Below are 15,333 nucleotides of genomic sequence, written 5' to 3'. Positions count from 1 at the left end.
TGCTGCACCTTGCTACCTGCTCAGCCCTTCCACAGCTCAGCACTCCTCTGGAGCCTACAGACAGGGAAGGAAGGAAAGCAGTCCTTGCCATCTGGTTCTTATTTCCATGCATTGCAAAAACCCAGGAGGAATCCACAATGTCATGGAAAGGAAACTGAACCTGGGTCTCTGCCACAAAATGAAAAAGGTCGGTGGCCACCTTTGAGCAGGCCTTCATTGCAAATTGCCTGACGGGAAGCAGGAAAATCAGGCTGGGAGTAGAAAGGCCGTGTGTGTGTGTGTGTGTGTGTGTGTGTGTGTGTGTGTGTGTACACGCATGCAGGTGCTAGCCCTCAAGCCTCAGTCAAGGAGCATCCCCTTGGTACATTAACTTGGGAAGCCACCAGGAATAGGAGCAACCCCACTACCAGCAAGTTGGCCACAAAGTCACAAAGTTGACTGGGCTTGGCCAGTCAGCAGACTTGGGCCTGGGGGAAGTCAGGAGAAAAAGAACTAGAAGAAAGAGGAGGAGGAAAGGGCACGGAATGGGAGGGAAGGGGGATGGGAGGAAGTTGGGTAAAAAAGCCCTGGTAAGGAGCCTGTGTCCCTACCTAGCCTGCAAAGGCTCTGGGCCTGAAGTACCGCAGGGAGCGGAGCCCCAGTTGCTGACAGTTGCGGGGGGCTTGAGGCCCGGTGTGAGTTCCCGGAGTGAGCGAGTGTGTTTGCGTTTACGTGGCCCAGGCCTGAGCCCCTCGCTCTCTCACCCTTGCCTGTAGAGCCAGGTTTTCGCCTGAGAGGGGGAGTTCCCCGGGGACCAGGGGAAGGCCTCCTGGTAGGAACTCAGAGACTCTAGGCTTGGGCAGCAGCTGCCTGGTGCGAAAGGGACAGATGGAGACTGCTCTGCACCCGCTCCTGCCTTCTTCTCTGCTTTCTCTCTTGCTCCTCTTCCCCACTTTTTCCGCTTCCGGCTTCTCGGTTCTCTCTTCCCCTGCTCCTGCGCTCAGCGCAGGGATTCAGAGAGCAAAGCCAGCGTGTCCTGCCTGGGAGAGGCTGCGGACGATCACCCCGCAGCTCTGGGTGTGTTTGGGGGAGCTGGGACAGGAGGCGCTGCGGGGACTGACCGCTCCCGGCAGCCGGTCAGTCTGAAGAGTCGCAGGGGCTGGGGAGGAAGAAGCACCCTGTCCCTCTCAGACTTTTGCTCCTTCGGGACGCTGCATCCGGAGGCCTCCCCAGGCGCCCGGCCTCGGGTTCTACCTCTCCTCTGAGGCCGGCTCCGAACTGGGAAGCTTTGGGAAGCTCCAGCGAGCCCCGGGAAGGAGAGAAGACAGCCGAGACCGGCGCTGGGGGGCTCTGCAGCCCGGTGCTTGGAGGCGGGGGGGGGGGGGGGGGGGGGGGTAGAGAGAAGTAATGAGTGCAGAGAGCAGAGTCAGGGGTGGTGGCGAGGGGCGCGGGGTTGGGGAGGTTGGGGAGCATCGGCGGCCGCCGGCGCGGGGAGGCTGCTTGACGGAGCTCTGTGGCGGGGCCGCTGTGTCAAGGGCTGGTGCCGCTCTCTGTCTCCCGCAGGCTCCAACACCAGGCCATCGGACCGAGCGGCATGCGTTCGCTGGCCGAGCCCGGCTGCCCCACGCACGGCTCGGCAGAGTCGCCGTCTACGGCGGCCAGCCCCACCACCAGCGTGTCCAGCCTGACGGAACGCGCGGACACCGGCACCTCCATCCTCTCGGTAACCTCCAGCGACTCGGAATGTGATGTATGATAGCCAAGGCCGCCCTCCTCCCCCTCCCCCTCCTTCCCCTCCTCCTCCTTCTCGCCCTCCTCCTCTTCCTCTTCTTCCTCCTCCAGCCCCAGAACCAACCGAAATCAGGATACACAATCATACACACACACACACACACACACACACACACACGCACACACACACGTACACACACACACTTCTACCCCAGCCAAAAATATATAAAAACCAAGAAAAATAACAAACGAAACGCAAACTATCAGCAACCCCGACCACCATCTACCGCCACGGCCACCCCAAAGGACCGCGACGCCGACAGACAGTCACAAACGCTGATGTTGCGGGCAGAAAACATAAAAGAGGTGACAATTGTATACTTTCTAGGACAAGCACGGCTTCTCCTTTCGGTTCCCACGGACCCGGCACCCCACCTGCATGACGATTTATTTGTATCTGGGAAAATATTCTCTCTAGTTTAAAACGATTTAAAAAGAGTCGACTATACAAAAACCGACCACCACCACGACGACAAGACGACAAAAGCAAAACAGACAAAAAGAGAAAAATAAAAATAAAACCGCCATCTCCGTTCGGAATTTGTTTAAAAAAAAAAAAAAGAACTCCTCGAGAGGGAAATAGCAAATGTTTCTCGCCTTTTGTTGCTCGCTCTCTCTTCTTTCCTCTCTCGCTCTCTTTCTTTCTCTGTTTTTAAGTCCAAGTATTGGTCAAACAAGATGCAATCTTCTGTTTTTTGTTCAGCAGACAATCATTTTCTTCGTAAGCACCTTTTTCTCTCTACTCTGTCACTGCCTGTGTGGGTACTGGTTATAAATGTGGAAAAAGAATAGTTATGACTGTAACAGATTTTTATTTTTATTTCAAAATTTTATATGAATTATGTATATCTTAATGATCGGTCATTTTCCCAGTTTGTAATATATGTGTAGAAATTGCCTGTATATGATATTGCTTTTTCTCCTCTTCCCTTTTCATTCTCTCCCCCCCCCCCCTTCCTCTGCCCTCCCCGCTCACCTGTCTCTTTCCTTTTTGGGGTTCCCCTCCCACTCGGTGTTCCTGGCGTCGACTTGGCAGTCAAGGCGTGGCATGGCGGGCTGGGTTAGGCAGAGGGACCCCGTCGCTAGCAGAAGCGGAGAGTGAGACCGTAGTATTCTTATGCAAAAGCTATTCCAAGTATTTCTTAGCTGCTTTGGAGATATCTCTCACTCCCCGTAGGGCGCTTTTACTGTTATCTTAACTGCGTGTTTATCTATATGTAAAAACTTTCTAAAGCAAATACAGTATTCTCCATTTTCTTATCACTCTCGGAGACTGGTGTTTTTGTCCGCCCCTGTGCGCAGCCTGGGGGGGTGCAGCGCCCGGCCTTCACTTCCGCTCCGACTATGATACTAGAACTGGGGCAGAATTTTAAGGCTGGGGGTGAGCTTTTTCCTGGAGGTGGGGGTGGGGGTTGGGGGGAAGATGGGGGCAGGCCTTTCGGAAAAGAACCAAAGCCAAATACTGAAGGAAAGGCCCAGAGGGCGCAGGGGGTAGGGGGCTCAGGCAGGTTTCTTCAGCAAAGATGCCAGGCCGTGGTCCGCAGGAATTATAGCCTCCTGCGGCCCTTGTGGGTCTTTGGGGGTGTATTTGGCATCTTGTGGTTGTGGTTGTTGTGGTTGTGGTTGTTGTTGTTGTTGTTTAAGGGTAAACACACAAGGTCACCAAACCAACCATTCACCCATCCAGAGCAGAGCTGACAGGTTTTATCCTCTTTTTGTGGGGTGGAGTGGGGGGCAGCGGTAGCCAGGGTGCAGAGGGTAGAGAGAGCAGAGGAGAAGGTAGTGTGAGGAGTTTAGGGACCGACCTTCTCCTCGCCACTCGTGTGACTGTATTGACTTGCCTTACGGATCTCCATCTGTCTCCTTGAAATTCCTTCCCGTCTTTTGGGATCGAGTGGAATCTCTCTCCAGCCCCTAAGACACTTCAGTTGGTTTACACTTTAAAAGGAAAACCAAAAAACTCACTGCCTTTTGCTAACCGGGTTCCCACCTGCCCCAGGCCTCCCCGCCCTGCGCCGGCCCCACAGTTCCCTATGATGGGGTGGCTCACTGAGCCTCTGCCGCTCTGGGCCAGGGCAGCCTGCGCCCGAGGAGCCAAAGAGGTAATTTCAGAAAACTTGCCTTCACTTGAAAGTCTAATTTCCAAAGCGAGGAGGATTAGGGAGAAACGTGCCTGGAATTTCGCGCCCGGTTCCAAACTAATTTTGACTTCCGATTTCCTTTTGTCCCCATCCCCAGTCTCGCCATGGGGTTTACACAGGGCCTGGCTGGACAGAAAGGCCGCCAGGCCCAGAGGTGCCCTGTGTGCGTAAGGGGGGCCTTGTGCACCCAGGGCAAGCTTGCCTGCAGGGGAAGGTTTCTGTGTGTGTCCTTACTTAGATCCAGGGCATCCAGATGACCTCGAGAGCTTCCAAGTTCTGAGGTCTGGCACGCAGTGTCAGAATCTCTGCATGCATTCACTGCTCTGGGAAACATTCCTCATGATGCCACACTTCAGGCACTATTGACCTAGGTGGCAGGACTTTGGGGAAGAGCTGCTGCATTCTACCCAGCTTGAGACTCTGTTCTGGTACACAGCACAATGCCTGAGATAACTGGCCCTATCCCAGACCTGCATTTTAAAATGTACTGGCACATACTTGACCCAGAACTTGGACCTGAAATCCAGAGAAGGGGCTGCCTCAGACAGTATAGAGGCTGTGGATGGAACCTAACCACTAACCAGAACTGATGGGTGGAAGGAGAGGGTGGCTGATGGAGACTGATGGAGAGTGACTTCTGGAGGGGCTTTGATTGGTGAACCAGGGAGCGGACTCCTTTTTGTCTGGGGACAGAGGACAAACTCGTGGAGTTAAAATGCCTCCTTGTCTCAACATACCAGAGAAAGAAAGCGAGTTTGGAGTGTCCAGTACCCATTTCTCTCTCTCTCTACTGCAGAAAACAGGCGATCAGACTCCATAGCAACCTTCAGCTTTGAAGGCCTAGGCTCTGTTGGGTGTCACCTGCTACCTGTCTGTCTTCCTATCTAGCATCCATCACTCTCTCTCACATCCTGTGTTTCTACTCAGGTCTGTACAAACACCAATACTCTACTGTGCACTTTCTGACCTTACCTACAGATTCTCTGCAGGAGAGGTATGAGTGCTTGTTGTGAGTAGTGAAGATGTATGCAATGCTGAATGCTGGCCTTCCACCGTGCAATCAAGGTCTGCATATAAAGGGGAGTGTGTGTGTGTGTGTGTGTGTGTGTGCGCGTGTGCACGCATGCGTGTTTGATATACATGTGTGTATATCACAGTGCATCATAGTGCATCAATGTGTCCAGCATGTGTTTTCTTTTATGTCGCCTATGTTGTAGATATTTGTGTGTAGCTTGGGCAGTTTCTGTTTACCTAGTTCTGCAAGAAGTGGCTCTCGGGTACAACTAGAGGAGGCTGTGTATGCAGAGCCTTTCGGTGCAGTGGACTCGTGTCTCGTGGGTCTCCATTCTGGTGGATTCCCTTGTTCTAGTCAACCCACGGATATGACTCCCAGGCTACCCACCCCTAGCTGACCTTCCTCTGCGTTTAAGGAATGGGGCAGGGGTCATAACTGGCATACTCTGACCAGAGGGCAGAGGGGGAGTTGGGCTCTTTGGCTTCCCCAGTCTGCCCTTTTACCCTGATTGCTACCGACGTTACATTGGATTTGGCCCCTGCCCCTTTAAATATGAGAGTGAGAGAAAAGAGGCCCCATTTCCAGCCAGATCTCTCCTTTTATGGGCTGCCTGCCCATTCTCTTTCAGGGTCCCTCAAAGCCATGGCCAAGGCGGTCAACATCCTAGGGGCAGCCAGGGCAGAGCTCGAGGGTGGGGCCCGACTGAAGCCCTGCTGGTGGAAAAGCCAGCTCAGCCACTGTGCACAGCCCCCCACGGCCTGGGAACCCTGTGGACTGTGCCTTGGGGACAGTGTATGTGCCGCTGTGTGCCCTCCCATGAGCCTTGTCAGCCTGGGAAGGCAGGCCTCAACATTAACCATCCCTCCTGTCTGTCTGGCCCCAGGACAGCCCATGGGTGGGCTTGAGCACGGGCATACACACCCTGTGTGCACCCTGCTCTGCACACAGCACACTTCTGCCCGGTGCCCCGGCCAGGGCACTTGAGCCTTCCCTGTGCGCGTTGGCCTCTGTGTACCTGGGTCGCCTACCCTAAGGATAAGGGGCTTGAAGAATAACCGCCAACCTGGGGCTATTCTCTTCATTCCTGCCTCCCTCAAAGAAAAACAATGGCAATCCAGCTGCAGAATGGGAAGCAAAACTGGAAAAAATCTGTACCAGTCCCTGGCCTCTAAAAGCTGCCTGCCTGAGGTTAGAGAGGCCAGTCTACCTCTTCCAGCCTGCTCACCGCTTCCTCTTTGCCCCCCTCCCCGGGCTCTGGTCCTGAGACCCCACCCCGCCCCTCTCCTTGCCCTCCTCCAATCCCGCAGAATTGACTGCCCAGCGCCAACACAGCTGATCATCCCAAGTGAGACGTACAGCTGATTAAAATGAAATGACCTGGAAGCTGCCACGGCGTGGGGTGGGGATGCTGATCGATAGTGGAATTGGAGGCATAGGAGCCTGGCTGGTTCAGGCTGGGCCTCAGGTTGGAGGTGGTGGGACCAGCCAGGGCTGGCTGGACTTTGGATGTAGGGAGGGCTCCAGTGATGCGATGAGAGGGCCAGGCCCAAGCCTAGATGGGCCAAACGGGTGGAACATGCACCTTACCGTGGGCTGTGGCAACAGAGTAGCTCTCTCAGCTTCTTTTGAAAAGAGGACTGACTAGCCTGGCACACTCAGGACCTAGTCCATCACTAGAGTTGCTGGAGCTCAGACCTGTGGCACACTGGATGCACTTGGCCTCCCTGAGCGGGGATGACCCAGTCTCTTGTCCCTCTCCCTGTCTTTCTGCGCCTCCGTGGCCACCTAGGTCCCTGCCTAGGTCTTTGTGTGGCCGTCACCTGGAGCATCCGCTGCTGCCTCGGAGGCTTTCCCTGGCCCTCACCTATCCCCTGCATGCCCAAGCACCGAGGATGAGATGCCCAGCCCCCTGGGGTGCGTGCCATGCCCCCAGCTCCCTGAGCTCAGGTCCGCCCGGCTACCCACCACCTTGGCCCCTTTCAGTCCCAGCTGAGTTAGCCTCCTCTGCCCTGGTGCGTAGGCCTAGCCCAAGGAAGGACAGGAGGGAGCCAGGGAGGAGGGGAGCGGTGCTAGCCGGCTCCGATTTCTCCGGTCAGCTGAGCACAAGTTTCCATTCGAGTGTATTCATGCAGTGGCTGATTGAGCTCTGCAGTGTCGGGCGGGGCTCCACAGGAGCAGGCTGGCACAGCCAGGAGGACGGGCTACACCACACAGGCACACACACACTCAATTATCGACACAAATATACCCCTCAACTCACGTGTTATGCACACACCTCAGCCCCAAGCCGTGTCATCACAAACCCAATATAGTCCTTTCCTTATACACCCACCTGCCCCCAGAACAACCTTTTCCGGCCCCCATAGACCTCCTTCCCTACACAACACAGGGCTGCCCACCATCCTCCCTCTCTCCTGCAGGCACGCCCTCTAGGGCACACGCGCTCCAAATTGCACAGATGCACACACAAACATTCCCCGTCTCACAACCGCACCCTCTACAGAGCTATCCACACCACAAAAGAAACATGTCTGCATAAAACGGCATTAGCACCACTATACATTTGGTGTGCCGCCTGCTATGTATAATGGCTGGGGCCAAAAGTTCCCGTATAAGAAAAGGGGCAGATGAGCAATAAATACAGTCGGAGAACACAGCCTCTCCCCATCCACCAAAACAAACACACAGAGGATAAGAGGAAGACTTCAGACACACAACATGCATGAGCCAACCCAAAGACATAAAAGAAATGCCCCCCAGAGGCACTTCAACCCCCAAACCACATTGCCTGACTCTAGACACTGAGAGGCCTCCCATGTGCCCAACCTCACCCACTCCCAACACACACACACACACACACACACACACACACACACCCCAGGAGGCTGGAGCCTCCCCAAAGATAGGTAGAGAACTCGATAAACGCTGTCAGAGAAACCTGGCTGATCTTGGGAATGGCCAGGGAAAGGGGGGGTCTTCGTTTTATAACCCCCCACCAAATGCTCAGGGGCATTTGTTTTACCGAGCAAGAAGGGAAGGGAGACTATTGAAGAGGGAGAGAAATTGTAGAGAAGGGAGAAAAAGGAGAAGAGAGAGAAACGAGAACAAGGTTGAGAGCAAAAGTGGGGAAGTCAGGAACAGGAAGGGAGAGGGAAACCGGGGAGCAACTACTTCCTGGGTTCAAGCAGGGGGAGGACCAGGCGTGTTTGGGGAGAGGGTGTGGCTGTGAGCACAGGAACAATTCAGTCTCCACCAAGTGCCCGGGGAGCACGAGGACTCAGGGCAGGTGGGACCTGGGAAGTGAGCTGAGCGCTGCGAGTGTTATGAGGTGGGGGGCACATACCCCTTCCCCTGGTGGGCTGGGGGCTGGGGGCTGGGGGGTACAGGCAGCTTCCTCTGCCCAGAAGAGGCTAGCCCTTAAGGTGCCCTCTCTGCATTCAGCAGCAGCCTCCCCCCTCCCACTGCACTCTCGGAGACCCCCACAGGCGACTGCACTCACATGACACACACAGCACCCCCCCCCTCCCGCACAAACTGCCTCCCAGAGTAGACACTGGTTCCACCTCCCCCTGCACAGAACAGGGCCGCGTCTGCCAGCTCTCTCCACTTTTTACAAATAAGCTCATGACTCTCACCGATCTGCCCACACTCTTTTTTGGGAAAGGAAAGGGCCTTAGCCCGCAGGAGTGTAACCCTTCAGACACTGAGGACTTTACAGAAAGGTGCTGGCAAGAAAGAAAAGCACAGGGAAAGCCACCTCGGCTGGTATCTCCTCAGGCTGGGCTTGCCCCGCCCAGGGCGGAGAGCCTCTCTGCGGGAGGATGGATGTGGCCGTGGGGCTGGGGTCGCTGCAGATCAGGAAACACCGGCTGCTCTTCTCCCCTTGGAAGAGGTGAGGCTCGGGGCCAGGGATGGGTTCTTGGACCCCTGGAGGTGAAGGCAGGAGAGTGCGTGCGGTCCAGAACCTAATAAACGTGTTTGAGGGGCAGTGGCGAGGCCCAGAGGTGAGCGAGAGCCGGGCTGTGTGTGTGGGAGGCAGGCCCCTGGGGCGGGGGTCTGGGAGGAGGCAGACTCCGCTCTGCGGGTGTGCGCTCCCCGACTCCCCGCTCCGCCCCCCCCTCCCCCCCCGGCCTCCGCGGCGCTCTCGCGCCGGGCCTTTGTCCCCGCGTCGCAGGCTCGGACTCCGTCTTTCTTCTTTCGGGCCGCTGGGAGGCGCTGCGGCCGAAACCCCCCTCCCCCGGCCCGACTCTCAGCTCCTCAGGCCGCGTTGCCTTTCCGCACCGGGATCCCCGTGGTGCTGGGCCGACCCGGGCAATAGCCCGGCCCGCGCCTGGGGGCGGCCTGGAGCCCTTCCAGGACGGCACTGGCTTTAGTTTGCTGGATTTTGAGATGACTATTTACCATTATAACTAATTTGCGACCATTATTAAACAGAAATTCTTAGCAGGGCCTCTTAATGACTGAACGCTCCGCTAATTACGGGCGCGCGCGCCTCTGGCTCTGCAGCCTGACCGGGCCTCTGCCTCCTGCCCGTCCCCAGTCCCCACCTCGTCCAGGACGCGCTGGCTCCGCCTGGCCAGGCCGGGCTGGGAGGAAGGACGGACCGACAGACACGAGTACACAGGTGGGCGTATGGAATCCAGACCACGGCCAGCAGTGACGTCTCTGAGCTGTTGTTGGAGGCTCTGATTACACGAGAAGTGAAGCTCAGAGAGGGCCATGACTTGGCCGCTGTCACACAGCCAGCCCCTACCTTCATATGCTCCGCCATACCTGTGCGTCCGGTGTCCCCTTCCAATCAACCTTTTTGGCCCGTGGGCTGCCGGTAGGAGAGGAAATACTTTCTTAAGATCCTTTTTTGAGAGCGCAAGATGAGGCAAAGTCAGTGGGAAGGGGCGCGGCCACCTCAGGCTCTGCCTGTCTGGGCGCACTCTCCCACTCGCCCCTGCCCTTGGACTTTGCAGGGATGTAGCCCCAACCAAACCGCACCTCTTACAGGGACTGGCCTCTGAAGCTCAGAGGATGAGCAGAGATTTCAGCGGGCTCCTCTCCCAGATGGGACTGAGCTCCACTTTGAACCACCAACGCGTCACAGTGCATGGGAGTCCGTGGTGTGTATTTGAGTGTGAAGTGTGTGCATGTGTGAACTTTGTTGAGTGTTCGGTGAGACTGCTGTGCAGATTCCCATGAGATGCAAGAGAAATGTTTATTTCGTGACCTCTGGACACATCTACCTGCAGACATGCCTGAGGGGGAGGGGACAGTGTCCAGACAGACGTGTGCTTATGGGTGTGAATACATCCAACTTCGTCCAAAAATAAGACCCGGGGATGCAGGGGCAAGCACAGTGAAGCTTGGCTTTCAAGTTACTCACAGTCCAGTGGATGGTTAAAGTTATCACTGAAAAACAAACAAACCCAGTGTAGTTGCCTATAGTGCCCTGGAGAGTGGAGGCTTCGGGATTAATCACAACTTTGGGGATAGAAACAGGATGGGCTCCTCAAAGAGGTGGCTGTGACCAGAAAGATGGATTGGATAGCTTGGAGGGAAGGCCAGGGTGGAACAGAGGGGGCCAAGGCAATGAGAAGGTTCGCGTTCTAGAGCAGGGTGATGTGGCTGGTGCCTGGGTGCATAAGTAGACTTGTAATCAAATCTGAGAGAAGGGTGAGTGGGGGGTCAGCTACAAGGTCACACAAGTTGTGTGGCCTTGATCCCATGGGCACTGGGGAGCCAAAGGCAGCTTTGTAGAGAGCTAAAGTGGTCCCACCCAGAGCTCTGCTTCAGAAATTTGGCTGGAGGGAGTGAGGCTGTGACTGGAAGGCGGATTAGGAGGCTATTTCTGATGAGCAGGCAAAAAGTGAGGGGGCTTGAGCTGCAGAACCAGTTACAGACATTCAAAAGGAGAAATGGGGGAGGATTTGATCAGTTGGAGACCTATGGGCTCCCTGATGACATGATTTCAGTGCTTGCCCTTTTTTTAATGGGTCTATGACTTGATCCTAGATCTCATCCTCTGACCCCCAATTTCTCCAGAAGCATCATGCCCTTTAGCCTCGCATATGGTTCACAATGTTCCTTAGAAGGGTCTGTCGGTGGATGCCAAGGGCCAATTAGTGTGGGGCACCTTGTTGGGAAACCCACCGCCCACCCAGTATGGCCAGGTCTCCTCCCATGCCCACCACTTTCTGCTTTAGTTCCGCTGCGCAGTAACACCCTCTCCGAGTGGGCGCTAGGGGACAGGAGGAAGGGGGACAGCTTGAGTCGCAGGCCCCTCAAGCAGTCCTCGAGGAGTAGCTGGAGTGACCAGAGAAGACCCAGCACCCTAGGTGCGTGGGAGTGGGACCTGCGCGAGGGGTCCCCGAGGGTTGGAGATGAAGCAGGGCACCCAGGACTCGCGCCTCTCCGTGCCCGAAGAGTCTTCGTCTTAGCACCACGGGCCCCGCGCAATTTCCACGCGCGCACCGTCCTGCGCACCGTTTCCGCGCGTGGTCCTCCTGGCGGGCTCCGGGGAGGCGCTCAGCCCGGCGCCGGGGTCTTCCGTTTGAGCCACCGGGACATCAAGGAAGGCTTTCCAGGCTGCCGCGGCGCTTCGACGCGGAGGAGGTGCTTCCAAGCAGCTTAGCGTCTCGTTACTGGACGCCAACCCGGGTTTAGAGCCCCAGAAAAATGGAATGAATCAGAGTCCAACTCAGGTTTCTCCGCGCCGAGTCCTTCTATTCTTCCGTTGCACCTTGCGGCCTCTCAGTCTGCTCCTCGTGACCAGGGCGAGTCTGTGCGAGTGGGTGTCGGCGCCCGCACGTGTCTGCTGAGGGTGGGTGGCTGGGCGTGACAGGTGTCAGGGAGCGAGACTCGGAAGCCTCAGCTTCCAGACTCGCTCTCACGTTCCCGCCTGAGCTGTGAGTGGGAAAGCTCTATTCCTGGGCTTGACCCTGTCTGCAGAGAGAGCAGGGATGGGGGAGGGAGAACTGGATCCAACCTCCCCCCTCTCCTCCCCAGCCCCCGCCACGCCCAGGGCGGTAAGGCATGGGGGAGTGGGTCAGGGCGTCTGCGTTCCACCAGTCTCTCAAGACGTTTCCAGACACCACGTTAGGAGCCTTTATGACACCCAAAGAAAGCTCCGGGAGAGCCTGGCCGGGGCTCTCAGCCCTCCACCCCATCTGAAGGGTTACCCCTTCTGCTCTAGCGGTGCAAACCCAAGCAAAAAGTAAAACCATGTCCGAGGCGGGAGGCAGCGCGCCGCGAGCCATTGGCGGGTTTTTGCTGCCACCTTGCGGCGGCGGCGCGCAGCCGCCTAGTCCTCTGCGCCAGCCGCGGGCTCTGCCTGGGCAGGCCGCATGCGAGAGGGCTTCGCGCTGCTTGTTTTTTCCCAGCACCTCTTACCCCAGGGTAGCCGTTTGCTACTCTTAAAGGGGTCTGCGATGAATCAAGCCCTGTTTTATACCAAAATCCACAGTCTTGCGTCTGTAAGGAGTCTCCACCTTGACCTGTGCGGTTTGGGTTAACCTTTCTAGCTCCTGTCTTTTGCTTAACGGTTTGATCCTGGAGCTGTCCACCTGAACTTGCAATATGCGTCTGCTGCTAGGGCTTTCTTTCTCCTGCACATGCTTCCGGGTCTCTTCCAGGTGAAGTGTGGGGCTCTGCTTCCACGACGACAGTCTGCCTGGCAGGACGCCATCCCTACCTAGCACCCACTTCCCCCCTCTACTCGTGGGGGAGAGGCGCTGGGTGCTGAGCTGTTTTTTGGAGGATGGTCCTTATGATGCTCTGGGTGGTGAAGACACTGCCTCTCTCTGAACAGTATGACCAGCTTGGGCTAACATATTGAGTAGAATGGTAAAATGTCAGAGGTAAAAGGAGCCTTTGGAATCTCTTTCCCATTTAAAGAGATCAGGAAAGTAAGACTTTTAGGGTGGCTTAGTCTCGGGCCTTAAGCACACAGCTAGTTAAGTGGCCCATAACTCTACAGAGTCCCAAACACTGCTTACAGGAGGCTCCGATGCCAGGCAATCTCAGAGGGGAGGTTGGTGGTAGGGAGTGGACAGGAGGAGCCTCTTCCTTTTATTTTCTTAAGGCTGGTTTGCTTGCCTTGTTCTCTCTTATGCAGCGTAAATACCGATCCTCAGTCTCTTCTCTACAAATCCAGAATTCTGAAAGCTTTGTTTAGGCTTGTTTGTTTGTTATATTTCCTGCCAAAACTATTTGGCAGCGAAACCTGAGCTAAACTGATGTGAGGCTATTTATAGCCCTCATTTATCCCACTTGGCCCAGATATCAGATGTTTCACTGTGGAAATATTAATGTGCTTGATTACAGGTACTGCTTTGTACCCCCGAGGTTGGTATGTTGTAACATATGATACATGCACCATTTGAATATACCTTCCTGAAACCTCCAAAATCCTGAATTCCCAAACATATCTTACCCCCAAAGGTTTTGGGAAAGAGAATGTGGTTCACTGGGTTGAGCATGTATATTCCTTTTTTAAGAATGTTTTTATTTCTGAGACAGAGAGAGACAGAGCATGAGTGGGAGAGGGGCGGAGAGAGAGGGAGACACGGAATCGGAAGCGGGCTCCAGGCTCTGAGCGGGGCTCAAACTCACAAACTGTGAGATCGTGACCTGGCCCAAGTCGGACGCTTAACCGACTGAGCCACCCAGGCGCCCCGAGCGTGTATATTCTAAGGATAAAGAAGCTCATGGTAGGAGCGGAAGGTGGAAGAGTTGGAATGTGAATCATGGAAGTGGGTAAACCACGAAAGGTGAACAGAGTCACAGGGCCAGCCCGGCAAAGCTGGTGGCATCCTGGACAGCCTCAGGGACTAGCGTCTTGATTTCTACACAAGCTGGAGAAGGCAGAGAAATCTTGGGGCAAGAGGAGCCACAGAGCCTCCTGGGAAAATTTATCTTTCTAGATGTTTTCCTGCCATCCAGCTGGAGGACTGCCCAGGCCCAGGACTAGGCCCCCGTCTCCAAACACCATTTCTCCTCCCTGGCACGTCCACACACTGTGTAGGCTTCTACTGGACATGTCATGGTGGTTTGGGCTGGCTGGCTCCCAGACCACGTTTGGTCCACCACAAACTGAGTGTGGTATCTCATGGAGTTCCAGGTTATCCTCAAGGAGGGAGGAGATCCAGGTCCCCTGTGGTCATCTGTACCAATTCCAGCAGCAGGACCTGTCGGCATGAAGGGGGCTGGGTTATGTCCAGACCAGCCCTGTGGCACGTTCTTATAGGTGAACCTCCATACAGTTGTGGGATTCCATGAGCCTGGGCTCCTGCCTGCTCTTCTGTGACAGGAACCAGAATATCGGGACAAAAATGGACTTAAGACAGGGTGGGTCAGCCTCCTCTGTGCCCTGGCTGGGGACCACCTGAGAAGCTCAGTGCTGGCGAAACAGCCGGTGGGCTGGGCAGGGAGGTGGGTGAGGATGAAGGCCTGGCATGGACAAGAGTCTGGGTCTTTCTTCTCATCCTTCCAAGATGGTAGGTGTGAGAGTAACACAGTCTCAGTCAAGGCCCTGGGGGGCCATCCTGTGGCCAGTGGACAGCCCCCCCTAACCCTAATGGAAATATAAATTTTCCGTTTTCACTTGAGTGGGCTCTTCTCCTTGAGTTGGGGGAAGTGTCAGAAGGATGGAAACTGGAGGAGGAAATACTCAAGGAAATACTCAGAAGGTTTTGCTTTTGAAGAAAACGTGGCAAAGGACATACAACGTAAAATTCACCATTTTAACCATTTTAAAGTGTACAGCTCATTGGCATTTAGTACATTCATAGTGTGCAGCCATCACCACTGCCTAGTTCTAGAACATTCTGTCTCTGTGGATGTGTCTATCCTGGACATTCTCTATAATAGGAATCACACTGTACATGGCCTTTTGTATGTGGCATCTTTCACTTGGCACAAAACTTTCAACATTCATCCATTTTATAGCATGTGACATATTTCATTCTTTTTTATGGCTGAAAAATATCCTGTCTGTGGACATACCGCACTTTGTTTATTTATCAGTTGATGAAAGGGGGGCCTTAACGCCTTCCCCAGGGAGGATTCAGGTAAAGGCGGAGTGCCTCCCACCCCCATGCATGGGGCCACCCAGCCTGCCAGTGGCTTGTATTTTAGCTTTAGAGAGAGAAGTCATCTGGGCTGAGTATACTTGGCTGTTGTCGTTTTCAGGGTCCTCCTCCCCAACACACACCCCGCACGGCCCTATTATTTCCCAATATGTTTGTTTAGAACCGTTCGAACTTGATCCTGGATGAAAAGAAGAAATGGGGCCCGAATCGTGCTAGGACAAGAGACAGGGTATCTGAGGGAGCTTGGAGCCAGGGTACTGGTGAAGGTGTGGAAGGCTGGAGGGCCAGCCTGGGATGAGAGCAGGCAGCGGGACGTCCTCCCCACTCC

The 15,333-nt window shown here is 55.2% G+C and overlaps 1 protein-coding gene across 3 annotated transcripts in view; it reads left to right on the top strand.

Moving 5' to 3' along the window:
- The window catches only part of SIX3 (SIX homeobox 3), a 37,219-nt gene that overhangs the window by 9,709 nt on the left and 12,177 nt on the right, over positions 1 to 15,333 (top strand). For 2 of the 3 annotated variants that reach the window (XM_086701193.1, XM_086701192.1), the window contains exon 3: positions 1,543 to 3,033. In XM_086701193.1, coding sequence (XP_086557319.1) covers positions 1,543 to 1,735 — 193 coding nt within the window. In that variant the 3' untranslated portion in view covers positions 1,736 to 3,033. Of the gene's footprint in view, positions 1 to 1,542; positions 3,034 to 15,333 lie in introns of those variants that run through there. The other variant, XM_086701194.1, reaches the window with a different exon arrangement.

The sequence above is a fragment of the Puma concolor genome, chromosome A3, assembly GCF_028749965.1.
Source record: "Puma concolor isolate L17-30 chromosome A3, mPumCon1.1.hap2, whole genome shotgun sequence".
In the NCBI taxonomy this organism is placed as follows: Eukaryota; Metazoa; Chordata; class Mammalia; order Carnivora; family Felidae; genus Puma; species Puma concolor.
This window is presented reverse-complemented; position numbering and strand designations above follow the sequence as displayed.